This window comes from Terrapene carolina, unplaced genomic scaffold (genome assembly GCF_002925995.2).
Source record: "Terrapene carolina triunguis isolate 2854851 unplaced genomic scaffold, T_m_triunguis-2.0 Scaffold32862, whole genome shotgun sequence".
Lineage (NCBI taxonomy): Eukaryota > Metazoa > Chordata > Testudines > Emydidae > Terrapene > Terrapene triunguis.
The window spans coordinates 2,060,071-2,086,850 of NW_020697213.1; the positions used below are offsets into that span (position 1 = coordinate 2,060,071).

The following is a 26,780-nucleotide window of genomic DNA, read 5'->3' on the forward strand; positions in this document are numbered from 1 at the left end:
GCCAGGGGAGAGGCGCCTCTCTCCCCCAGCCCAGGTGCTGCTGTGGGGAGAGAAAGCTGGGGGGAGTCCTCTCTCCCCACCATAGCCCCAGGGAGCCCCACTGCACCCCAAACCCCTCATCCCCAGCCCCACCCCAGAGCCCGCACCCCCAGCTGGAATCCTCACTCCCACGCACCCGAATCCCTCTGCCCCAGCCCTGAGCCCCTCATCTCCGGCCCCATGCCAGAGTCCACACCCCTGCCCCTCTGCCCCCCGCACCTCAACCCTGAGCCCCCTCCCGCACTCCGAATCCCTCGGCCCCACTCTGCCACCTGGATTTTGTTATGTGCACCGTTTGGAGGTGATGTGGGGAAAAATTAGGGGGAACACTGTGGGCCACACCTGACAAAGGTGCCTGCAGTTAGAAATGGCTTGTCTGCATGACACTGATTGCTCACAGCTACTGTTCTCGACAGATATCAGGCAAAGTGTGTGAAATCTTTAAATCTTTAACAAATCTCTCATTAATCCCGGCTAAGTAGATTAAAACCTACTGCAGGCTTTAAAAGGAAGCAAGCTGCTCAGTTGTAGGGCACTGAAAATATAAATGGTGGAAAAACAGTTAAAACAGATTGGCTGACAAATACCAGGAAGTAAGCGGCTTTCATGCAAGTAGTACCTAAGGGGGAACAGAGCAGGATGTTTGTTCCCAGTGCTCGGAGTACTTACGATTCTTCTTGTGGATCAAGTGTGCAGAAGTATATGCGAGGGTGCTGGCTGTTCAAGAATTCTTTCTGTAATACGTTCAGGTGTTGAGGTAGGGCTCAGCTTGATGTTACAGCCGTGAATTTCAGAAAGGCCTGAACATCCCCTCTGTTCCTGTACCTACAGGTCTGTTCAGAGTACGCGGAGCTTTCACCATCTGATTTGTGGGTGCAAGGGGTAGTTAAATACCTACGGACTGTCAAATGCACCCAGCACTGGAAGGGGCTTCTGTAATTGAAAAACCAAGCTGAGATTTTGTGGGCTCAAACTCTCAGTAGGATTTGTTCCAATTATAACCGAAGTTATGGATTTATTCATTAAACCTTCTGTTCCTTTTCCAAGTTCAGACAGTTTGTTACAGCTTTTTAAGAAAAAATTCTGAATGGAAATTCTCTAAACATTTTATTTTTACATTTAATAAATTCATGGGAAAAAACCCTCATGGTTCATGTTTTAGAATCCAGCTATGTAGTCTGGGGCATGTTGTCCTTCAGCAACCTCTTTTTTATTTTTATACTCTCCCTCTTTTTTCACCTGTCTGTCTGTGTCCCTGCCCTTTCTCCCACTGTATGTTTGCTGGTCCTTCTCCATTAGTGGGAGAACTAGACCTGTGAATGTTGGCTCTTATATGTCTTAAATCTGCCCAGAGTCCTTAGCCCCGGGATTTCAAAGAAACCACCATGACAGTTGGCAGTGAGAATTCTGGGTTGAGATCTGATGCCCCGGGGTGTCATGTGGCTGAATGAAGATTGCTCATCGGGATTAAAGGTGACAAACAAGGGAGCTGGCAGGTTTGCTGAGCTAAGTGAGAAGGAAGGGAGATCAGGAGACTGTTTGTGGGATGTCACTGGAATTTTGAAGAAGCAATGTTGACTGACTGACTGACTCCTTTCTGCGTGACCATATCCACCTCTGAGCCCAGCTTTGTAGAAGTTGAAGGCTCCTGCAATCCTTTCTTCTGCTGCTTACCTCCTGTGTTCCCAGGAATGCAGAGTCTTCAATGTAAGCTGCCTTAGTTCACAATCTCATGGGTCTGCACCACTCTGGTTGATAGTGTTCAGTCAGTGGGGCCAAAGGTAGTGCTCCTGTTTTGTACCATATGCTCTGAGATAGGCCAGAACAGTGATCTGAATGTGGATGATACAACTAAGCTCTTGATTTGCTGCACGTTTATTTCCTATATGTTAGAGGAAGAGAATCTTATTGAAGGTTATAATCCTGCTATGGCAATTGTTCTGTTAAAAACACTGGCACTTCTAGTTAAACAAAATGACCTTTTCTCCAGCCACATTAAGGAAATGGCTGAAAAATGTTCCTCATATGGTAAATAGTTCTTGTCATTTGCTTCAGACGATCACAGGATATTGTAGCTAAATGCTGAGATCTGCCCAGCCTGCTCCGCAAATGCTCAGTTTCCTGGCCCTGCAAATTGCCTAAGGGTGCAATAAGTAGGTTAATATTTGCTTTAGGGTTAGCCTGAGGGTTGGCATTCCCAGTAGGCAGAGCCGAGTTCTGTTTGTGGTGGTTGTGTGTGTCTGTGAGCTTATGCACATATGAGCCTGCAAGGTGATTTTCATTTGCTCCCATTTTGTTGTTGTATGTTGTTCCCTTGTCATTTTTACCGCAGCAGTCGTGACAGCTATGTTTGTTACAGACAGGCTCCTACCGACCTACACACACACACACACGCACACGCGCTTGTTGATTATTAAATAGTTGCTTTTTTGCTGCAATTTGCTTTTTGTCTCTCCTCTGTGTTCATTAGTTCCTACTATTGTCCTGCCCAATTTCTGACTCCTTGGTTGGGAACAGGCGGTGGGAGCAAGAGACAAGGGGAGAGAAGTGGAGGAAATGCAAACGTGGAATTTGCGTCTCTGACTGCACAGACAACTTTATTACAACAAGAGGAAATGGATGCTGGTGTGTCTTATGCTTCCTAGCCGTAGCCTACATGCTGGACCTGAAACCCCCATTATTTTGCTTAGGGACCCAGAGCCAGCCAGTGCTGTCCCCAAAGTGGGCAGCACCAGCCAGGGGCCCAGGACATGCATCAGATGAGCATATCCCCTAGGCATTATCCACCAGCGAGGGGTCTGTGGAACCCAGAATGTAAGTTAAAGCTCTTTCCTGGAGAATCCCTGTGCCTAGCTCTGTGAAGAGCAGCTTCCTCCACTGGCTATGGGGATGCAAATTGCATACCCAGCCTGTCTTAACGGGGTGAATCGAGTACCACATATTCCCCTCCTGTGGGAGAGGAAAACTCACGTGTAAATCTCAAGGGGTGTATTAGCTTGACAGTCTGCTGAATCTTCACCTTGGAGAGGAAGGGCTGGCAGCTCTGCAGACAGTACAAGGCGCATGGCTTGCCAAATGCTTTATTGGGCTGAGATCTGTAGGAAAACACCTTACAGCTCCCTGTCCCACAAGAGAGATTCCCTCCATGCTACCTCAAGTCCCCACCACTCCAGCCCCAGTCGCCTGGCACACCATCCTACTGGGCAGCCATTGATTTGCCATTTTGAAACTGCTGTGGGGTCCTTGACTCCTTCATTTTTCCTGGGCACACGGTCTTCTGAGCACCCACATAGCAGCCACAGAGGAGGTGGGGATGACTAGGTGGTGGTGCAGAATGCTACCACCTAGCTGCCTTCCCCCTCCCCCACCTATTCTTGTAGATTTTTTTTTTGTGATTTTGCTCCCCTTTGCACCATGCATCGGATGGGAGCATCTGGGTTCCTGTGTGGACGGTCACGGCCATGTAGCTGCTGTCTCTTTACCATGCCCTACCTACTGAAGACAGTGACTGTGTATACAGGGCTTTTGGTGTCCCCTGCACGGGTCCTACAGCCTTTCTGCACTCTGCCTCACTAGTGTCCTTAGGAAGAGGCTCTGCCAAGCCAGACAGTGGCATGGGGGGGGAGGTAGGGATTGGGGCTAAATCCCAGCCGGGATTCTTCCTGACCTACGCAGTCAGGGGCAGCTGAATGTGAACTTCGAAAGGGCTATTGTCATGAGAGGCCAGCCCTGGGGTTTGCTGACCAGAAGCAGACGCTCCGAGATGTAAGAGCTGCGCTGTTTATGGTGGGTTTTTTATTGCTTGCTAGAGTTTAGACTGTTCAGCTGCAGGAAGGAAATGTGGCCAGAGACTTTGTATTTTGTCAGCTGAATCCTGTAAATTAGCAGTAGTTTCTAGAGAGGATGTCTTATTGCTTAACCTGGGCCACCTGTGCACATTCTCTCTGGCTGCTAAGAGTCATGTCACAATGACACGTCTCTGATTTCTGTCCTTCCTCTGCCGGGAGTCCCTTTTCACTGGTATTTTCATTTGTTTCAGTGTCACTCCACCACAGCAAATGATGGAGCAAGAAGAACTGAGAGTTCAACTGGCATCTAAAGAGCAGCTTATTCATCAGTTAAACGTCCATCTGAGGGAGGCAAATCACAGCCAGGAAAAGTCAAAAGCAGAGGTAGGTTCTGCCTTGCTTGCAGGCACCATGTCTCTGCTCTGAATGAACCATGCAGGAAGGTGTCTGCACAGGTGTTTCTTGCAACTCAACTGCTTGTAGCACTGCTGGGAAGCCTAGCTCTGTGAATCCTAAAAGAGTCCAGCCCATCACACATGACGACCACTTACGATTGGCATTGGGAAAGGAGTAGCTGGTGAAGGTGAAAGATTCAGATTCCAGGCCACTGATTTACAGTGAGACAAGATGACACGGTGCTGAAAGGATTGCCCAAGTGATGGAGTGACCATAGATTGTGGCTAGTGGTGACTGGGTTGATGGGGGGTTATCACTGAATCTGATCACAGGTAAGGAAAGGAAAGGATCCCCAGAGGCAAGTTAAGAGGAGTCGTAACCACATAGACACTAGCACTATGATTGAAACAGACCCTCACAATTCCCATTGTGAAATCAAGCTAGTCATTTTGAAAGATCTTCCATGGCGGGAACATGAAAACATCTGCTCAGTGCAGAGTGCCAGTCAAAAAGACTAACAATGTTAGGAACCATTAGGAAAGGGATAGATAATAAGATAGAAGATATCATAATGCCACTACATAAATCCATGGTACGCCCACACATTGAATATTGGGTGCAGCTCTGGTCACCCTATCTCATAAAAGATTGATTAGAATTAGAAAAGGTGCAGAGAAGGGCAACAAAAATGATTAGGAGTGTGGAGCAACTTCCATATGAGGAGAGATTAAAAAGACCGAGACCATTCAGCTTAGAAAAGAGACAACTGGGGGGGGAATAATAGAGGTCTGTAAAATCATGAATAGTGTGGAGAAAGTGAATAAGGAAGTGTTATTTCACAAAACTCAAGAACCAGGGGTTACCCAGTGAAATTAATAGGCAGCAGGTTTAAAACAAACACAAGTTCTTCACTCAGTGCACGGTCAACCTGTGAAACTCGTGGCCAGGGGATGTTGTGACAGCTAAAAGTGTAACTGGGTTCAAAAAAGAATTAGATAAGCTCATGGGGGATAGATCCGTCAATGGCTATTAGGCAGGATGCGCAGGGATGGTGTCCCTAGCGTGTTATTGCCAGAAGCTGACAATGGGTGACAGAGGATGGACCACTTGTTGATTACCTGTTCTGTTCATTCCCTCTGGGGCATCTGGCATTGGCCACTGTCGGCAGACAGGATACTGGGCTAGATGGACCTTTGGTCTGACCCAGTATGGCCGTTCTTATGTTCTTATCTGCAATAGGTGCATTGCCCTCATTTGTGAGAGAATGTGTTAGCTAAGATGATCAGGTGATGTAAGATAAGATGTAGCCCCATGCTCTGGGTGTCCCTAAACATCTGACTGCTAGAAGATGGGACTGGATGACCGAGGATGGATCACTCAATAATTGCTCTGTTCTGTTCTCTCCCTCTGAAGCATCTGGCACTGGCCACTGTCGAAAGATACTGGGCTAGATGGACCATTGGTCTGGCCCAGTCTGGCCATTCTTATGTTCTTACTTTCTTATACATCCTTAAATATGCATATAGCTAACTACCAAGCAGTGATGGCCCGGTATCAGTTTGAATTGTGGGAGAAGATGGCTCTTTGCACAAGCATCTACCAGAGGACTAAAGGAAGTTGACATCATCCATTATTAATGAAGGCCAAAATATAGCCAGACATGCCCTTAGGGCATCATTTGCCATATCTGATGCTGTCTCTAGATCATTGGCAACAGCAATAACTCTATGTAGACATGCTTGGCTACGTTCCTCTTCTCTCCAACCGGGTCAGGGCCAAAATAGAAGATTTACCCTTCGACGGAGATGGTTTATTTAGTGTTAAGACTGATGACACATTGGTAAGCTGAAGGAGATTCTGTTACAGCTAGGTCTCAAGGACTCATGCTACCTTACAGAAGAACTTGTACCCCAGTGTTCAGATATCACAGACAGCACATACCACCTTCTTCATCCACTTCTTATCAGAAGAGGCAAAAGTACCATCAGCAGCACTATCAGCAACAAACATTCTCAGATACATGACAGGAAGAAACACTTCAAACTTCATATGAGGACAAAGAATCCCTCAGCCACATTTGCTTTACCACATGCCAAGCCTCAGGTTTGACCTGTTAGTTGAGACCTTCAAACCAATTTTAGTAAATCAATTTGGGAGCCCTCTGTCCAAATTTTACAATTCTTGGACAACTATCATCTTGGACTTAAAGGGTTTTAGATAGAGTAAAAGAAGGTTTTAGTGTCCCATTCAGATCACTCTCTCTGTACAAATCCCTCCCTCCCTCCCTCTTCAGGGACCCCTCCCACAGGAGCGTGTTATGGATAGAAGTACAAGCTCTTCTGAGCATGGTTGCTATAAAATAAGTTCCCTTGGCTGCCAGAAACAAAAGATTCTACTCCCATTCTTTTCTAATCGCCAAAGAGAAGGGAGACCTCAGACTGATTTTAGATCTCTGGGATCTAAACAAATATATCAGGAAGTTTCCATTCAGGATGCTTTCCTGGGATCTAATTTTTCTGCTCTAGATTGGTTTGCTGCTCTTGAACTCAGAGGCATATTTCCACATTCCCATTAGACCATCCCACCAAAAGTACTTATGCTTTGTCCTTCTTTATACCTCTTTCAATGCAGAGTCCTACCTTTCAGTCTCTCCACTTCGCCCAGAGTATTTACAAATGTTTAGCTCCAGTAGTGGCACATCTAAGAAAGCAAGGTTCTTCTGTATTCCCGTATTTAGATGATTGGTTGCTGAAGGACCAATCCAAAGAAGAATTAGAGGCAGCCATTCAGAACATTTATTCTCTATTTGGAACCCTGGGTCTCATCATAAACAAACAAAAATCACTTCTCATTCCTTTCATAGGGGAGCCCTTTGACTCTGTCAAAGGAAGGGCCTTTCTGCTGGAGGAGAGGGGTTTGAAAATAGCAGATTCCCTGCCTTCATTGATGACACCCAGTTCATATGGCAGGGCTTTTTCTGAAGCCACTGGGACTAATGGCATCGATGACATTTGTAAAACCTATGCCAGACTCAGAATGAGGCCTCTTCAGCACTGAGTCCTGAAGAATTTCTATCCCAGTATGGCCAGCATGCTGAAGAGGATTACAGTACCGCCCGAAACTCTTCATTCTCTTACACAGTAGTTACATCCGCAGAATGTGCCCAAGGAAGTATTCAACCCATCTCAACCAAAGTTCATAGTAACCATGGATGCATCCAAGGTAGGCATATCTTTACACTCAGGTAGTAAAGGGTCTTTGGAGCCTCAAAGAATCCCAGTTACACATAAATGTATTGGAGCTACGGGCAATCCATTTGGCCCACAAAATGTTTCTCCTGCAGATACGCAATAAAGTTATCCAGGTTGCCACAAACAACATGGCTGAAGTTTATTACGTGAACAAACAAGGAAGGACTTATTTGACCCACCTGTTCAACATAGCAATAGAGGTATGGGATTGGTGCATACAGTACAACATTTACCTGATTGCCTTACGTATTGTAGAAGAACACAACAAGTTAGCAGATTGCCTCAGCAGAGAATTGTCACAAATGCACAGATGGCCCCCAAAGAATTCATTAATTCAGGATATCTTCAAACATCGGTGATTCTTGACTGCAGACCTGTTTGCCACCACACTCAATGCAAAATGCCCTCTTTTCTGCTTAGAAGCAGGAGTGGACAGTCAATCTTTGACAGACACATTTCTCCCCAACTGGGGAATGGATCTCATGTATGCATTTCCCCCATTCCCTTTAATTCCCAAAGTTCTAAACAAACTAAAGCAAGATTCTGCCAGGATGACTATAATCACTCTAGCGTGGCTGAGACAACAATGGTATGCCGACCTACTCCACTTATCCCATGTCAATTACAGGACTCTGCCATTATTGATGGACCTATTTTCACAGCCACAGGGGAAAGTGCTCCACCCAGATCTCAAATTGTTACCTCTAACAGCTTGGGTAAAAGGACTTGGATGGGAATAGAGCCCTCATGCTCCACTGAGGTTCAGTGAATGTTATTAATGCTAGGAAACGCTCTGCTATAAAGTGTTATGACTTCAAATGGAAAAGATTCATGATATGGGCAGAAAATGGAATTGTTGATCCAGTTTCAGCCCCCATTCAGATGGTCTTAGAATATCTGTTACACTTAGAGGGTCTATTGTTATCACCTGTTAGCGTACACTTAGTGGCTATTTCATCATACATACACATATTAGGGACAAACCCGTTTTCTCACATGACCTAGTGGAGAGATTTTTGAAGGGTCTGCTGAACCTTTATCCATTCACCAGAGACCTTGTCCCCTTGGAATTTGAATTTAGCACTGACTCAAATGAGGCCTTTTGAGCTATTATGAAATTGCTATTATAAAAGCTGGTTTTAAGGAAAGGTGAAATAGGGAGCAATCATTTCCGGTATATGAATTGGTGATTCATAGATTCTAGGACTGGAAGGGACCTCGAGAGGTCATCGAGTCTAGTCCCCTGCCCGCATGGCAGGACCAAATACTGTCTAGACCATCCCTGATAGACATTTATCTAACCTACTCTTAAATATCTCCAGAGATGGAGATTCCACAACCTCCCTAGGCAATTTATTCCAGTGTTTAACCACCCTGACAGTTAGGAACTTTTTCCTAATGTCCATCTGCATGCACTAATGGCAGATTTCCCCCCCCTATTCTGTTTTCCATCGGACAAGGTAGTCCTTAGGCCACATCCTAAATTAATTCCAAAAATTGTTTCCGATTTCCATGTAAATCAGTATATAAATGTACCTGTATTTTTTCCAAACCTCATATAAGTAAGGGAGATGCTAGATTACAGTCTTTAAATGCAAAAAGAGTACAGTCATGTTACCTGGATAGAACTCAGGACTTTAGCTGTTCTCCTAAGTTGTTTATCCCTTAGGCCTGGTCTACACTATGACTTTAATTCGGATTTAGCTGCATTAATCCGAATTAATCCTTAACCCGTCCACACAACGGAGCCAGTTACTTCGAATTAAAGGGCGCTTAAAATCGATTTCTGTACTCCACCCCGACGAGCGGAGTAGCACCAAAATCGATTTTGTAAATTCGAATTAGGGGTAGTGTGGCCGTACACCACCGAATTAATGTGGTTTAAATTAATGGGGTAGTGTGGCCGCACACCACCGAATTAATGTGGTTAAAAACCGAATTAATGTGCTTAGTGTGGCCGCGCACAATCGAATTTATACAATCTGTTTCCCAAATTCGAATTATCTAAATTCGAATTAATCTCGTAGTGTAGACGTACCCTTATACCAGCTATTCAAAGGGTAGGACCATTTCAGCGCAATCATTATCTAGATGGGTCAGACTTTGTATAGAGGAGTGCTATAGGGCAGCTTTGCTTTCCCCTCCAGGTCCCGTTAGAGCTCAGAGTATCAGGGAATGGCTGCATCTCCAACAGTTTTCAAGCACATTCCCATTATTGACATTTGCAAGGCCTCTTTGTCTCGCTTCCGTATTGAGGTACTGCTCACCAAACGTCCCAAGAAAGGGAGGATGCAGAGGGCACTCGAAGAAATGAGGGTTACTTGCTTGTAACTGGAGTTCTTTGAGACACACTCTGCACATTCACACTCCCCGCCTGCCTTCCATGCTTTTGCAGAATCCTAATTGTATCATTACTCGGTATTTCCTATTAGCATTTTGAAGGAACTGAGGTGGCAACAGTGCCAATGCTCCTTCTATGGCCACGCCCCTGACTGGCACAAGCACTGGGCACAGGAGGGAAGGGGTGAGATGCCTCTAAAAGGCACTGCTCTAGAAGGTTCCACTGTCCTAGCTGCACCAGGCTGGCGCATCCTAAGGGTGGGAATATGCAGAGGGTATTCGAAGAAGAACTCCAGGTATGAGTAACCTCCATTTTCCAATCTTGTTGATGACCTTTATGGGGCCAATATGTTTTCATGTGATGGAATTGCTGGGTTTTAATTTGCCTTTTTTTTTTTTTAAACTAGGATGTTTGTGCAACTTTACTTTGTCCCCGTTGTGTGTATGAATCACGATAGTCTTTAATTATACCATCATGTACTATTTTTTCCACAGGATACCTGCTCCAGTCAGTGCACAGGGTAGACAGTGCTCTGGGAAAGAATCAGGGTAGTGCAGTTAATGATGCTGATTTCTGTAGAATGCTGCCTTGTTTGTTGCAGAAGTTGGAAGGTGTGAAGTGAATGAGGGAAGGGATTGCAAGAGGGTCTCATGGTTTAGGCAGTTGAATGTCAGCCTCTGCCACATAGTACCTGTATGATTTTGGGCAAGTCACTTAAATCACATTTTTCACAGTTGCCCATTAATTGTGTGTTCCTCATTTTCTAGACTGCCCAACTTGAAACACCTGAAGTCTGATTTGCAGAAGTATTGAGCACTCACAATTGCAACCGAAGTCAATGGGCGCCGTGCTTTGAACATAAAAAGTGCTATAAAGTGAAATATTAGGCACTAGATGTCTCAAATTGAACACCTAAAATTAGTGGAAGCTTATGACAATTTTGGTCTTAATTTCTCTCTGCCTCTATTTCCCATCTGTAAAATGGGAATAATTATACCCCTTTTCCCTCACAGGGGTGTTGTGAAGATAAATTGATTGATTGATGTTTGTGAAGCACTCAGATATTATAGCAATGAGCACTTGTGATGGGATGTACTTAGAGTTACCACCTTTGAAATGCAAAAAAACCAGCACTCCCCCCTCCCGACAAGGCAAGCCCACCGCAACCCCAACCACAAGGTAACTCTGCAGCTCCCCTCTTTCAACAGCCACGTATAGTATCTAGAGAGAGAACACGTCTAGATAAGATTGATGATAAACGGACGTTTGTATTATCAGCATGTTTTGCCAGCCAGTCTTTGTAGTCTGTTTTGTTTAGCCAATTGCCACTGAATGTGCAGTTTCTGATGCGAGCTTTTTTTTTTTCGGGAGTGTAGTAGGATCACTTGCACCATCAACCTGATCTTCGATCATTTAATACGCCTCACACATCTCCTCACTCTCGCATGCCTCAAACCCTCTCTCGCACATGCGCACACGATGGTGGGCAGGCAGCTGCTGTATTTTCAACCGTTTTGATCTGTCATCACTGAAACTGGGAAGTCAGAACACTACAGCATCTTTAGCTGGACACAGAAACTTTTGTCATTCGCTATCCCTGTGTATTGTGACGATAATGAAAATCTTTAGACCCACGTGAAAAACCTCAGCAAATTAAATTATTTTTCTGGCAACTAGCAAATCCATAAAAAAAACTGACCAGGCCAGTCAAATACCAGCTGGGTAATAACCCTAGGAGTACTGGGGCCTTTGAGGCCCCCTGCTGGAGGCCTCATGGACCTACCAAACCCTGCCCCAGAAAAGGAGCAGTGAAAGTGGGTCCTCCAATCCTGCCTAGAAGGGCTGCAGGGAAGCAGCCAATCAGAGCACAGCAGACTCAGTTAAAAGGAGCTGCAGGGCCTGAGCAGGTCAGTTGCTGGCTGGGACCAGAAGGGTGAGGAAGGAGTGGAAGGCTGTGAAATTCCACAGGTAAAGAGGCTGGGGAGAAATCCTGCTCAAGCGGGAACAGGACTGGGAAGCTCTCCGGGTGCAGGGACTTGAGAAATTAAAAAGGGGGCAGAGACTGTTACAAGCTCTCTAGGCAAAGAGGCCTGGGAGAGACCTTGAGAAATCAGGACAGGGATGGAGCAACTCTTCCGGCAAGGAGGCCTGGGAGAGACCCTGCTCAAACAGGGAACAGACAGAATAGCCAAGCAGTTGATGGGACAGAGTGGGAAGCAGCCCAGGTAGAGTGACCAGATAGCAACTGTGAAAAATAGGGACAGGATGGGGGGTAATAGGTGCCTATATAAGACAGCCCTGAATATTGGGACTGTCCCTATAAAATTGGAACATCTGGTCACCCTAAGCCCAGGCAGTGCAGTAGCAGCAGCTATTAAAGCAGCCTATGGCTATTTGCAAGGTCCCTAGGTTGGGATCCAGAGTAGTGGGTGGGCCCGAGTCCCCCCCACCTGCCCCTGGGGAAGTGACCTACGCCCCACAAAGGTGATAAGACTCAGCACTAAACGTGCAAGAAAAGGGCTAGAATTTAAACAGAGAGAGCGCCAACCATTTGTTGGCCTGTTACCCCAGAAGGGGCAACAGCCAACGGGGGGGCGCCCATGAGATGTGAGTGTGCCCCATCACAGCACCACAGAAAATCACATGAGGAAATTAATAACTCTGTATTCTGTGCAGGGTTTGGATGGTGTGCAATAAATAAGGCTGGAGCCACACATTGAATGATGAGAATAAAAAGAATAATGAATAGTCACCCATTCTCTGAGCATTATCGATCCTGTACACTCAGAGACAGGGGTCCTGTGGAAAAATAGTATATAATCATGTAATTAAAGACTGTATCATAATGCATATGCACCAGGGGACCAAATTAAGGTCACATGGGCAACCTTAATGCTGGCATTTGCAAACTTTTTGTGTGCTTGACTTTGCAACCTTAGTGTTCTTTTAAAATAGCTCTGTTGTATGTAATATTTTTTAAATGAAGGAATTACATCTGTTCTCATGAATGTTTTCATTCTCACTCCGGCTAATGAAAATTGCACTGGTCAGGCATTCTTTGAAAGCCTTTCTCAATAGTTAATGTTAATAGAGACACCAGAGCATTCTCTCGGCTATTAATCTGAAGATAATAACAGGCCCATTTCTTAAGTACACACAGAAGAAGGAGAAGAAGAAATACTGGCTATGACACAAAATGAATTGTCTTCCTCCATGCCCTTGTAACCTAGGGCATGTAGTGCAGGCTGGCAGCCATTGCGTTACAGATTTAAAAGTGCTGGAATCTCTCAGTTCCGTAGCACGTTGCCTGATGGATTGGTGAGTAATGTACTTAAGGAGTGCATTACTAAGCCCCAGACTAATGGCTAGCTGTTGCCCATGGCTCTCGCTACAGATCATTCATTGTGCTAGTCATAAGCTCTCTGCCAGTTTGTGTTCTGGCACTCACGCTGCCTGTGCTGAACACCACCTGTCGTCCTGCTTGACCCCAGGAAAGTATTTCCCAAGTTTTCTCATGATTGATAGCAGAAAACAGGAGGCTACGGTGCAATGGAGCCTTTCTTCTCACATGCTCTTCTGGAGACTATGGTAGAGGATGGGACATAAACCTGTCACCAGCTATTTCCAGGATATATTCACGCTACTTGCTGGGAAATTTGTATCCACCAAATTTCCTCTTCCAAGGAGAATGAAGTTCCAGAAGACAATGAAAAATCTGAGGGAAAGGGACATCATATATGGTGTATCTGAAAATATAATTTCTGAGAGAAGAACTAGCCTCTCTCTCTCTCTCTGATGGCTTATCAACTAATTACATGCTCCAGTGCAGCCTGGTAGAAATGCCTAAATACAGGCACCAGCATATGCCTCTTGAGTGAGAGAACTACAGTATATGTATAGCCAAACCTGATGAAGAATACCTGCCTCAATTTCTGGGTTGAATTTTGTTGGATCAAACAGATGTTATGTGTTCGAACCTTGGATGTTCTGAATGAGTAACCCATAGACAATATCTTCCTGGGTATTGACCCCCGTCTAGTTTTCTTTTCTTTTCTTTTTCTTTTCTTTTTAAAAACTGTAATGCCAGCGAGGCTCCCGAGTGACAGCATAGGAGATGTAGTCCTCTGTTCCTCCCCCAAGAGTATACAAGCTTCCTCACGCTGCCCTGCCATGTAGTCTCAACCTGATGTGGAAGAGAGATATTCAGTGTGAAAGCATCGTGCATTTCCATGGCTCATGACATCCTCGGTGCATTAGGGCATGTCTACACAACCCGCAGCAGCGAACCTCAAGAGACGGGTTAGCAGGACTCATGCTAGGACTCTAAAAACAGCCATGTTGGCAGCACTTTGACGCTGCAGCTTGGGCTCTGATGCCTAGGGAGGTAGGAGGCTTCTGAGCCGGAGTTGCAATTTCCAAGTGTGCTGTGTGAATGGCTGTTTTTAGAGCGCTAGCGCGAGCCCCATTATCCCATGTCTGTCAGCCCAGGTTGGGAAACTCCCTGCTGCAGGCTGTGTAGACATGCCCTGAGTGTATCAGCAAGCATGCCAGTCAGTGCTGCTGGTGGGGTTGAGAGTCCAGCTGGACTGAGACCCCTCCCTACTCATTTCACATAGGCCATTGAACGGCCTTCAGAGGGTAGCAGCTTTCAGTCATTACCAGTTTGAACTGGAGACCTGGAGGTAAAAAGCTGTAATATCTCATTTCCAGTCACCTGAGCCATCCAGTGCCCCTGTTGGCCTCTGTCACAGGCCTTGCTGAGCCAGAAACTTTAACTCTTGCTCTGCTGTCCTGTGCTCTAGGCTGTGTAATCATACAGTACGTTTTTATAAAGCTAAACCTTTGAACTTTAATTTCTTCCTGCCCAGCCTATGGAGGGGAGAAAAGCCTACCTTCTAAAGAATTCCTCCCAGAGGGAGGGTCACTTGTTTGTCTACTATTAAAACTGCATTAGGGAACCAAAATGGTGTAAACAATGTAAATGCATAAAAATCCTACAATATATAACAAGTTATAGGACTAGAGACCTCCCTGACTGATCAAGAAATGTTTTATTCCACTCATAGAAATATTTTACATTTCAAGGGGGTAATTCTAATTACCTTAAAGTGTTTTGGGTTCCTAAGTATAATTCAATGGTAAGAGAAGGTTTTCTTTTCAGTGAGGGCTATTTTCTTTGTGTTCTTCTATAGATATACTAAGTATAGCTTTTTATTGCCCTGAGCAGAAAGCAAACCCTGGTTCTTTTCAACCTTCACATTAATTGTGCAACCAAAAGTCTCGTAGCACTTTGCACATAGAAACCAGGTGAGGGATGTGGAGAGTTAGACCAAAAGAAACACACCATTAAAATGAAAATTCCAAGTATGTATTGTCAATCGGATTATTTGCATGCTCTTTTGGAACATGCTTCCGGTAATAGAGTCATCACTCTGTTATTTCTCCTGACCGCTCTTTCTGTCTCTCTGTTTTCCTATACAAAATCCGACAGTGGCTTATATTTAACTGAGAATATTCTTTGCTTGCTTCCCTGTCTTCTTGCTTGAGTTTTCTTTCTTTAACAAGCACAACAGCATGCTGCTGTATCTTCAAAGAGGAAATTAATTCCGTCCGCAAAAGGGTCAAGTGCTAGAAAGTGCATAGCAATGCAGTTTGCATGGCAGGATACAGAAGATATGATGCTAATAAGATTCTAAGATGAGAACAGCAGACTGGCTCTAGGGATTCAGATGAAGGGTTCTGTAAATTTTAAAAGAAATGGTCTCCAAAAACTAATGATGTCTGCTTTCCAATTCATTAGTAATGTGGAGCGGGGAGATGGGAGTGAGAAGCGGGCCATGCTTTGAAATATCAAAATGTAACGAGGATGAAAACAGTGAGAGCTCATCTCATTGGGGTCATAAAGCTGGGAGAAGGAGGCAGGCTGTAGGGAAATGTAGTCTGTGTCGAGGGGGAAGGGAATTGTACCATGGTAGGCTGTATGTATATTTACGTGCAGTCACTGTACCAGTGTAGATACAAGGTTCTTATGCTGAAAAAGTGTTGCAATATTTATAAGACTTTTTTCCATTTTTCTGTTTAAGATTACTTATTGTACAGAGTGTCTGAAGGATTCTAAAAACACAAGTGAATTGTCTTAGCATATTTACAAACGGCTCTTGGTAAACCTTGCCCTTCACCTTTTTGCATTGTGTGCACGAAACTGAGTAACAAGAACCTGAACCTTGTTTGTAGTTAATAGTGGGAGAAAAACCCTCAGGCAAAGCCTAATGAACCAAGAGCAATTCTGAGCTCTCCTCTGTAATATCTGCAGACTGTGCCTTTCCAAGAGCTGCCTGGACACATCGTGTGACCTTGCTGCTTTACATCATTAAAATTTCCCATTACTGGGATAGTGTTTGCATGGAGGTGCTGTTGTGCAGATATTATGCCGGAGTCTCTCTCCTGCATGCAGAGTTTGTAGCTGACAGAAAAAATGTCTCTCTGCTTGAACAGTTTCAGAGCTGGGAGGTGTGCAGCAGAAGAGGTTAGCTGTGGCTTTTATTTTGACAAAGCTATTACATTTTGCAGAGTGCGGTTAAGGTTTTCCTCCTATCTTATTTTATCTGTGTGATATTTTCTGATCTGCCCTCTAGCCCTCCGTGACGACTGGTGAGTTCTGGGGGGAGCAGACGGTGCCTCAGAGCCTCGCCATCATCACTAGTGCTTTCAAGCCAATGGACAGACTGAGTGGCTCAGTAGTGCTCAGCCGCGTAGAGCCCTTCCCGGGGCAGTGGCTCAGAAGGGCAGGCCCTGGTGTGCCAGATCTGAGGCCTGCACAGTCACGGCTACTGTTCTGAGACTGACAGCCTCGGGAATCGAAGTGCAGTGAGGTGTGCCTGCCACATCCACTCTGCTGGCCTCACTAGTCCTAGACACTCAGCTCAAGCTTTGGTTTGACTCCGACAGGACGTTTCTTCACCCCCAGTGAAACTGGGTGATCTGTTTGCTCTACTGTACTTCACTGAAGCTTCTGCTGCTCTTGAGGTTTATTCTTAAAGTGTCCAGATCCCATAACTCAATTGTGTGATTAGTTTTGTGTGATTTTTGGTCATGTCATCTCAGCACCAAGCCCTACTCCAGATAATGAATCTTTCTTCTTGGAAAAGATCAGGTTTCAAATCCAGGTATAACAGGCTGGCAGTGGGTGCCTGTAACGCTCCCACCCTATTGGCTGTGTTTTCTTAGTGGGAAAGGTTTCAATGGGTCCTGGTGATTTACTGAGGTGGGTGAGGCACTGCTTTACCTGGATATCAGAGAATGGGAGTGGTCTTCTGAGAAGATAGGACCTGGGGTCTGTGGAGAAAGCTTGGGTGAATTTTTGTTACCATTACATCCGAAGCCCAGGAAGTGGGGGAGCTTAAACTGTGTTTGCAGAGCAGTTGGGAAAGGTACCTGCTCATATGGTGGTTATGAAAGCCAGAAGCAGCCAGCAGCAGGTCTGGCTCTTAGGCGGGGGGCCAGGGGCTCTGCGTGCTGCCCCCACCCCAAGCACTGGCTCCACACTCCTGGGGGGGGGTGCCTGCGGGTGAGAACTGTGCAGAGCCACTTGCGCACCTCCGCCTAGGAGTCGGACCTGCTGCTGGCCACTTCTGGGGCGCAACGCGGTCCGAGGTGCCAGGACAGACAGGATGCCTGCCTTAGCACCCCCGCTGCACCACTGACCGGGAGCCACCCAAGGTAAGCCCTTGCCCCCCCAAACCCAGAGCCTTTTCCTGCACCCCAAATTCCTCATCCCCAGAGCCCTGACCCCCTCCTGCATCCCTGCCCCAGCCCAGAGCCCCCTCCCACACCTTGAACCCCACAGCCCTCGCCCCCGTACCCCAACCCTCTGCCCCAGCCCTGAGCCCCTCCCACACCCCAAACCCCTCATCCCCAGCTCCGTTGTGTCGTGGGTATCAACAGTTTTCTTCAACTGGGTCAAAAAAGTCTTCAACAGAAAAAAAGTTTGAAAACCACTGCTCCAGATGACCCTAAAGCAAGCCCTGGCATCTGACTTCACTCATAGAATATGGCTTTTGTTGTTTTTTCCATCAGTTTCCCTGTTTCCAGTGAACATAATCAATCCTTCTTTATGGACTTTTCTATGAATTGTGAGGATATCGCCATGTGTGTCAAAGCCTGTGTTCTTTCAGCTTCTCTCCTAAGTGAAATGCTTCCTTGGAGAGAGGAGATGGGGGAATTTATTTCCCCAGGAAACCTCAAGACAGATGCAGCAACAATTTGCTTTGAGGTTCAGTGGAGTTCCTGCTTGTTACCCAGTTTTTCAGCTGGATGACTGAGGCCCAAGGATATTAGACTGACTTGCCTAAGGTCATACAGTGAGTCAGTGGAGCATACAGGAGCATGGCTGCCTGGCTATTCTATACAGTAAACCTGTGTGTATCCTCACTCTCTTGGGCCATATGTAAACATATGAAAAAAACAGCAAAAATTTTGATCCCCTTTTCGTCCATGAGCTTGACCAAGACTGAATTTGCAGCTGTAGTTTGATGTGTCAAGCTCCCCTTATTCTCCTGATGAGAAAATTGGGTTGTGTATTACTTTCTGATTTGCAGCAATTTGCTGCTGGACAGTTGTTTCCAAACTTCTAATGCTGGTTGAGTCTAAAAGGTGAAAAAGCAGTAGTATCTGCTGGAGAAGCCAGACAGGGGTTTCTGGAGACCAGTTGAAGTTGGCAATGAAAAGGGACTAAAACTGGATGAAAGGGTTGCAATGTTACAGCAGAAGAATCTTTCTATATTTGGCTGAAGAGGCAGAATGAACTTCTTATCCCCATAAAGCACATCTGTTGCTTGCTGCAGCACTGTACTAGTATGCTCTTGGATGGTTTGCGCACAGTTTCATGAAGCATAGATAGGGACCTTGTAGCAGGGTGCTGGTGCCAAAGCACCTAATTAGCCCCTGCCGGGTCAGCTCCAATCAAGGGAAGCAGATTGGGGCTGATGGAAAAGGCCTGATGCCAGCCTGAGGATTGGCAACACCTGCTGGCCTGACAAGCCAAGGGCTATAAAGGCTGGGAGGGAGCCAGAAGGCAGGGGGCAGCCAGGGAGAAGTAAGTCAGGGAGGGAGCTGGAGGCCTCCTATCTGAAGGCTGACTCTGCCTGTAAGGGGGGTAACCAAACCTGTAACGCTTGCATATAGATGGACACGGGTGGTGGGACAACGTCAAGTAAATAAAGACAAGAGTGTTGCACAACCCTGAGGCCTTTCCGAGCCTTATTAAGGAGGGCAAACGAGCCAGGAAGAGGGACGGGTCGTGGAACCCTGTTACAGACTGACTTTCCACTCTGATACACAAGCATAACTCTGACTCTAGTGTGAAACTGGTGTAATGGAGTGGAGATCGGGGCCACAGGGATCATCGGTGAGGCTGATCTTGGAATGGACACAGCATTCCAGTAGGAATGGTAAGCCATCCCGCGACGGCCCAACTAATATTAGTGCATATGTAATAAATACATAAAGTGTATGTGTATATATTTACATATAGTGTATATGTAAATATAGTGTATATTAGTGTATAAAATGTTTTCGAAAAGACAAACAGAGGGGTGTAGGAAGTTGCAATTTCTAAGCACAAAGACCTCTGATGTTATGAGTGTGAAGTTTTGTAGTTAGTATATAGGTGTGCAAATGACAAATAATTGTGCTCCAGAAACAAAGGTTTAAGTGGCGCTTATGACTGCAAAGAGAATCTTCATCATTTGAACCAATAAAATATTATCTGAAACAATAGCTCTCATAAGTGTAAACTGCCCCGTTCATTGAAATGAATAGTTGACTCTGAAACCTAATGTGATTATAGGATTTCAGCATTAACTCTTTCGTTGCTGATGCCTTTAACAGAAACTTCAAGTGCTAATGTGCTTTCTGTACCATTGTTGAATATACCATTATTAATGAATGCACAAGTGGGAAAATAAAGATGGAAAAAAGTTCAAAATATAAAATAGGGAGATAACACTTTTCCCTCCCCTTTTTGATTCATGTATGTTTAAGAGCTTAGGTGGACATCACACACTTTTGCTATTCAACAGTGGAGTCTGAAAAGTCATGCAGGTAGACCTGCACACAATGAGCAGCCATTCAGTAGTCAGACTCGAACAGCTTAATGGGACTAAATCGGGGGGCCCAGATAATCTTCATCCAAGAATATTAAAGGAACTGGCACATGAAATTGCAAGTCCATTAGCAAGAATTTTTAATGAATCAGTAAACTCAGGGGTTGTACCGTACGACTGGAGATAGTATTTTTATTCCAGTAAAGATCTTTATTCCAGTAAAGATAAGGAGGTGTTAGTACCGTTATACAAGGCACTGGTGAGACCTCATCTGGAATATTGTGTGCAGTTCTGGTCTCCTATGTTTAAGAAGGATGAATTCAAACTGGAACAGGTATAGAGAAGGGCTACTAGGATGATCCGAGGAATGGAAAACCTGTCTTATGAAAGGAGACTCGAAGAACTCGGCTTGTTTAGCCTAACCAAAAGAAGGCTGAGGGGAGATATGATTGCTCTTTATAAATATATCAGAGGATAAATACCAGGGAGGGAAAGGAATTATTTAAGCTTAGTACCAATGTGGACACAAGAACAAATGGATATAAACTGGACATTAGGAAGTTTAAGCTTGAAATTAGATGAAGGTTTCTAACCATTAAAGGAGTGAAGTTCTGCAACAGCCTTCCAAGGGGAGTAGTGGGGGCAAAAGACATATCTGGCTTCAAGACTAAGCTTGATAAGTTTATGGAGGGGATGGTATGATGGGATAGCCTAATTTTGGAAATTAATTGATCTTTGATTATTAGCAGTAAATATGCCCAATGGTCTGTGATGGGATGTTAGATGGGGTGGGATCTGAGTTACTACAGAGAATTCTTTCCTGGGTGCTGGCTGGTGAGTCTTGTCCACATGCTTAGGGTTTAGCTGATCGCCATATTTGGGGTCGGGAAGGAATTTTCCTCCAGGGCAGATTGGCAGAGGCCCTGGGGGGTTTTCGCCTTCCTCTGCACCGTGGGACAAGGGTCACTTGCTGGAGGATTCTCTGCACCTTGAGGTCTTTAAATCACAATTTGAGGACTTCAATAACTCAGACATAGGTTAGGGGTTTGTTACAGGAGTGGGTGGGTGAGATTCTGTGGCCTGCGTTGTGCAGGAGGTCAGACTAGATGATCATAATGGTCCCTTCTGACCTTGAAATCTATGAGTCTATGAGATGTGCAGTGTCCTCAACTGTACCACAGCTATACAGAGGGCTGTTCTGAGTCCCCAGGTATGGTCACTTGTGCAAACCTTCCCCCCCGCCCCCCCCATCTGGAACAGTTGCGCTTTCACTAGAGACTGTGGCAGCGTGAAGCCCGGCACCCTCTCCCAGTCTGAGTGATGAGGAAGGAGTTTCTGACAGAAGGAGCAGCTCATTGCCCTTCTGCTTGCCACAATGGGGCAGCGTCCGCTGGCGAGAATGTCGAGTGTGCTGTAGTTGACTATTGGGATGGGATGCCGGGGAGCTGCCGTAGTTTGCTGGGCTAGAGAATAAGCAATACAAACCCTTACGCCTTGGCAAATGTTAAAGTCCATTTTACAACTACCCCTGCTCAAAAGAGGGAGAGACTGAGGAGGTGTTTGCCGTCTCCAGAACCAAAAGCTTCGGCTTCATCCCATCTCCCTTTTCTTCCTGGGTGACCAAAACCCTCTCTGTCTCTCTGCTTGGCTGCGAAACCTTCAACTTCCCACTCCACTCTAAGGGATTTCCTTAAATTATCATGGAGGCTGCGCTTTGTCCTGCATCTGAGTCCTCCCGCTTGGACCCCACGCCAAGCACTTTGGCGCGGAGCGCACCGCTGGCACGGGGCTCCGTCCAGCACCATTCCCCCTCACTGGTGCCTAAGAAGTGGAAAAAGAGAGCCCCCCAGCACTGGAAGGGAAAGGGGCTTTGGGCAAAGGACCGATGTCAGGCCATGTGCCCGCCCCGAGGCTTCACAGGGGTACTGCTGAGGTCAGACCCCCCCCCCCAGCCCAGCCACGGATCTGCCTCCAGGGAGTGGCAGGGGACCCCCGCGTCTCCCAGGGCCCTCATTGCCTGAAGCGGCCCCGGGGGCTAAAGAACAAGTAGCCGACCGGCACTGCAGGCGCCGCATCAGGCGGCAGACTCAGCTAAGACCCCAACATCTAAGGGCAAGCTGATCATGGGACCACCTCGTAGGCAGTGGAATGCCCTCAGTAACCGTACTGTCACCACAGCCTTGGACCCCAGCACCGTATCCTAGGTCACTGACTAGAAGGCCCGGGTCTTCGACGCGCTCTCCACCTGCAAGACATGGGACACCGGAGTCGAGGCACCAGTCCCCGTACCACTGATACCGGCGAACTTCCCATCAGAGATCGCTGTGGCCCAGGTCACCTTCGCCCAGACGGTTTCCCGGATGTCAATCCCCGCCCAGGGTTGGGGGGCGCTCCTTGTCACAGCACCGATCCCTTCACCCTGCTGCTGTTTGTCAGGTAGGCGCCGTTCTTCGAGTGCTTGCTCATATCGATTCCAATTAGGTGTGTGCACGCCACGTGCACGATCGTGGGAGAATTTTTACCCTAGCAACACCCGGTGGGTCGGCTGTGGAGCCCCCTGGAGTGGTGCCTTCATGGCGCTGGATATATTCCCCAGCCGACCCAGCGCCCCCTCAGTTCCTTCTTACCGCCCGTGACAGTCGTTGGAACTGTGGAGCACGGCATAGCTGTCCTCCACTCTCCCTAGCTTTTAGATATTGTTGTAGTTATATAGTTATAGATTTATTGTAGTGCAGTAGTTGTTAGTTATAGATTTAAGTTTATAAGTGAAGTTAGCGGGCTGGAAGGGGTCCCTTCCTCCCGGCGTGCCGCCCGGGCTCATGCCCAAGGCTCCGGGCTTTAAGCCATGCTCAGCCTGTTCGAGGCCTATGCCAACAGGAGATTCCCCACGACTCTTGTTTAAAGTGTCTCGGGGAGTCTCAGCAGACCGAAAAGTGCAAGATCTGTAAGGCTTTCAGGCCTCGAACCAAAAAGGAGTGGGACTTTAGACTCAAACAGCTCCTTATGGAGGCGGCCCTCAGCCCGGACCCTCCTTCGGCACGCCAAGTTCCGGCACCGAGTGCCTCAGTGCGCAGTGCTCCGGCGGCGACTTCCAGTACTGCACCACGAGGAGACGCGGATAGAGTCCCACGGCACCGGCCTTTGCCAGCACCGCATCCTCCGCAAGCACCTCGGCGCCGGTCCCTGTCCCCAGGTCAGAAGAGACCTCGCAAACCGGAGGGGGCTGCCTCCCAACAACAGGCACCGGCACACCCCTTACCAACCTGGGATGTGCGTCCGGGACCGGAGCGACCGAGGATACAGGCGCCGATATCGACACCGTTGACTCCGGCACCAGCAGAAGGGCCATTGAGTCTGGTGCGGACTGGCTCCCCGACCCGCACCGTCTTCCATCGACGCAGGAGACGTTTGCGACGGCGAGGGACCGCATTGTCCTTACAGAACCGGCACCGACTCAGGCTACGGTACTGCATCCCACCCGTGTGGTGCAGTCTAGGGGCAAGCCAGCCCTATTACGTTCACTATCTCCGAGCGTGGACTCTCGGCACCGCTCCCGATCTAGAAGTAGGTCCCGGCGCCGCTCGCAGTCCCGGCACCGTTCTCTATCACGGCACCGGTCGTACTCGCGACCCAGATCTTCCTCCCGGTACCGTTCCGCCTCGCGGCACCGCCCCGGACCTTGGTACCGTTCGGACTCTCGACGCCGCTCCCGGCACCGGTCAGAGCGCCGATCCCGCTCGAGAAGCCACTGCCAGCACCGCTCCCGCAGACGGTCTTCATCGCGATCCAGGTCTGGATCTCAGTACCGGCATGACCATCGGCAACATTCTTGATCCCGGTACCGCTCCCCGGCACCGCGTAGAGACCGCTCTCCTGTGGGCCAGCACCATTCGGCACCGTTCCCAGCGGAGTCAATGCACGCACGCTCCGCACTGCCCTGGCCCTCACAATCCGCCTCACGCTCTTCCCAGTCAGATGGCACCTCCCGCTCAGCCTATCCCACACTGGGCCAAGCAGCGGACAACCTGGGTCACTGGCAGGATGAGGCCGAAGACCCTAGCCAGGAGCCTGCACAGTGGTCTTTCTGGACCCCGTGGGCGTACCACTAAGCCCAAGGGGTTCCACCTGCGGCCTCCTGCTCAGCACATTCAGAGTCCCGAGTACTGGAGGCCACCATCAGTCGTTCCCCCCTCGGGGGGTATGGAGGCACCTGCGCCCACTCCTAGGCAGGCCCCAGACCCCGGTACAAGTGATCCTGAACATCAGGGCCCCTTGTAATTGGACCCGCCACAGGATCCATTAGCCCCGGTAGCATCTTCCTCATCTTCTCCAGATGAGGCGGTGGCGGGGACAACGAGCTCGGGTCCCCCCACCCCCCGATAGACCTACGTGCTCACCAAGACCTTTTACGTAGGGTGGCAGGTAACATGGACCTCCCAGCAGAAGAGATAGTGGAGTTGGAGGACCCAGTAGTGAGCACTCTCCTGTCGATCACTCGTTTTCAGACTATGGCAAACATCATCCGCAGCCTCCAAAGCTTCCCGACTTCCACGGTACTGACTTGCCTCGGCCTTCTGGGGCACATGGCGTCATGCACTTACGTAACCAGGCATGCCAGACTTCAGCTCCGCCCGCTTCAGGCCTGGGTATCAACGGTGTATCGTCCGGGTCGGGACAGCCTGGACATGGTGGTCACGGTTCCGGAGTCCGTTGTGTCCTCCCTCAGCTGGTGGCTGAGCCACACGTTGGTGTGCGAAGGGAACCATTTCACGCCCCACAACCTTCCCTATACCTTATCACAGACGCATCATCTCTGGGCTGGGGCACCCATATCGGGGAACACCAGATGCTGGGCCTTTGGACCGCATCCGAACTAACTCTGCACATCAATGTACAAGAACTGATGGCAGTAAGCCTAGCATGTCAGGCGTTTCGCGGTCTCCTACATGGCTGTTGTGTGGCAGTCCTCACAGACAACATCACGGCCATGTTATCTGTAGAATCAAGACTCAATTGTGGATTGATTTACACTTAATGTACATTTTAAAAGTTTCCACAAAACCATGGGGCTAGAAACATTGTTTAAATGAGAGATTCTGGAGCACAATGCTGCAGCCAGCAGGGAATTTCATGGCAAATTCTATGGCTGTGGAATTGCAGAACACAGACCTGTTACTAATGCTCCTTTTGCCTCCCCGTTGCCTATTCCGGAGCACTATGCTTTCACTTTGTTTCGCTTTCCTAGGTTCTGGAGAAGGAAGCTAAGATTCAGGAGCTGCAGGAGATAATCACAGACCTTCACCATGAAATTTCCCTGAAGGACTCGGAGGCAGTCAATCAACTGGAGGAGAAGCACCTGCTGGAGACCACAGTGCAATCCCTCAGGCAGATCGTAAGTGAAAGCTTTCTCTGCCCTCCATTGTCTTTGGTTGCATTTATTTGCAGTGTGGCCCCAATCAACTCCCTTCATGCTATCGCCTGTCACTTTCTCACCTCTTTTACCTGGGCTTTCGTCTTTTCCCTGTAGAAGCAGGCTTGAATTTAACTCCATACAAATAAAGTATCAGGAGCTGTAGCATTCTGCAGCTTGGGCCTTCCCTCTCTAGAAACGTAGGTTCTCATTTTCAGAGGTGCCGAGCATCCATAATTCCAGATGAAATTTATAGGATCTGAAACTTTGCATCATCACTTTTGAAGATCAGAGTGTCTGTCCTCTTCAGAACACACCTCATCTCTTCTAGCTTGAGCTCCTCCTAGACGATACACATGCTACATAGCTAATGCCCCAGCTAGGCACTGGAGGCTGCTGTGCTTAGTAGCCTGGGCACACTCTGTAGTGATCCTTTTGGCAGTGGCCAGGAAGACAATGAGAGTGATGCTGATCGTTCTGGTTTCCTGCAGCAAGAGGGAATTTCCCCATGGTCCTCACCAAGTTAGACTGTTTCAGTGCTGCTCAGCCCATCCTTATTTAGTTATACAAAAAGAGGTGTGTGTCTGAAAACCCTGGGTGTCCCGCTGCGTTAGCCGAACATATCAACTACTTGCTAACCAAGCATCCACTCCCCAACAGCCCCAGCAACTCCCCGGTAGCAGACCAGATCAGAACGCCCACTCGTCATGCAAATCTTCAGCTCCATCAAGTGCCTTTCTCAAAAGACTTGGCTCCATACTAGCTGATAATGACAGACCTCAAAGGCCAGAGTGTGAGTTCAGAGCCTTAAGATCACATGTCATGGTGAGGAGGGATGTGCGTGTACGCATGCAAGCATATCATAACAGTATATTGTGACGGACTCAGGCCAGAAGGATATAAGAGGGTAGTGGAAGGCAGGTAGATCAGCCTCAGAATGAGCAGAGCCCTGTTCCCTGGATAGACAAACAAGGGCTACCAGGCCAATCAAGACACCTGACGCCAATTTAGCCAGTTAAGGTCGTTAGGCTAATGCCGGCACCTGACCTCAATTAACTGACAGAGGGTCAGGTAAGACTGTTAGGCTAATGGAGACAGCTGGAACCAATTAAGGTCCCACTTATACTGCTTTAAAAGCTCTCCTTTCCAGTGCTCTCGCGAGGAGCCCAGGTGAAAGTCGCTGGAGGAGAGGAAGCATTACTGTACCCTGAGGTAAGGGTGAAGCTTGGAAAAGGGGAGTACGGGGAAGTGGCCCAGGGAATCAAAGCAGCGTCAGTCGAGGAGGGAAGCTGCTAACAGCTGCTATCATTAGGGTCCCTGGGTTGGAACCCGGAGTAGAGGGCGGGCCCGGGTTCCCCCCTTTCTTCCTCCCCTCCCATGATCCACAGAGATCCCTTTGAAAGGGGAAACAGACTTGTATCCAGGCAGGAGACCAAACTGTGCCTAAGGAGC

The 26,780-nt window shown here is 47.7% G+C and overlaps 1 protein-coding gene across 1 annotated transcript in view; it reads left to right on the forward strand.

The window, feature by feature from the left end:
* LOC112124831 (centrosome-associated protein CEP250-like) overlaps nt 1-26,780 on the forward strand; it is a 138,479-nt gene that overhangs the window by 8,373 nt on the left and 103,326 nt on the right. Inside the window, exons 2-3 of the mRNA XM_029914170.1 lie at nt 4,079-4,211; nt 25,164-25,310. Coding sequence (XP_029770030.1) covers nt 4,079-4,211; nt 25,164-25,310 — 280 coding nt within the window. The remainder of the gene's footprint in view (nt 1-4,078; nt 4,212-25,163; nt 25,311-26,780) is intronic.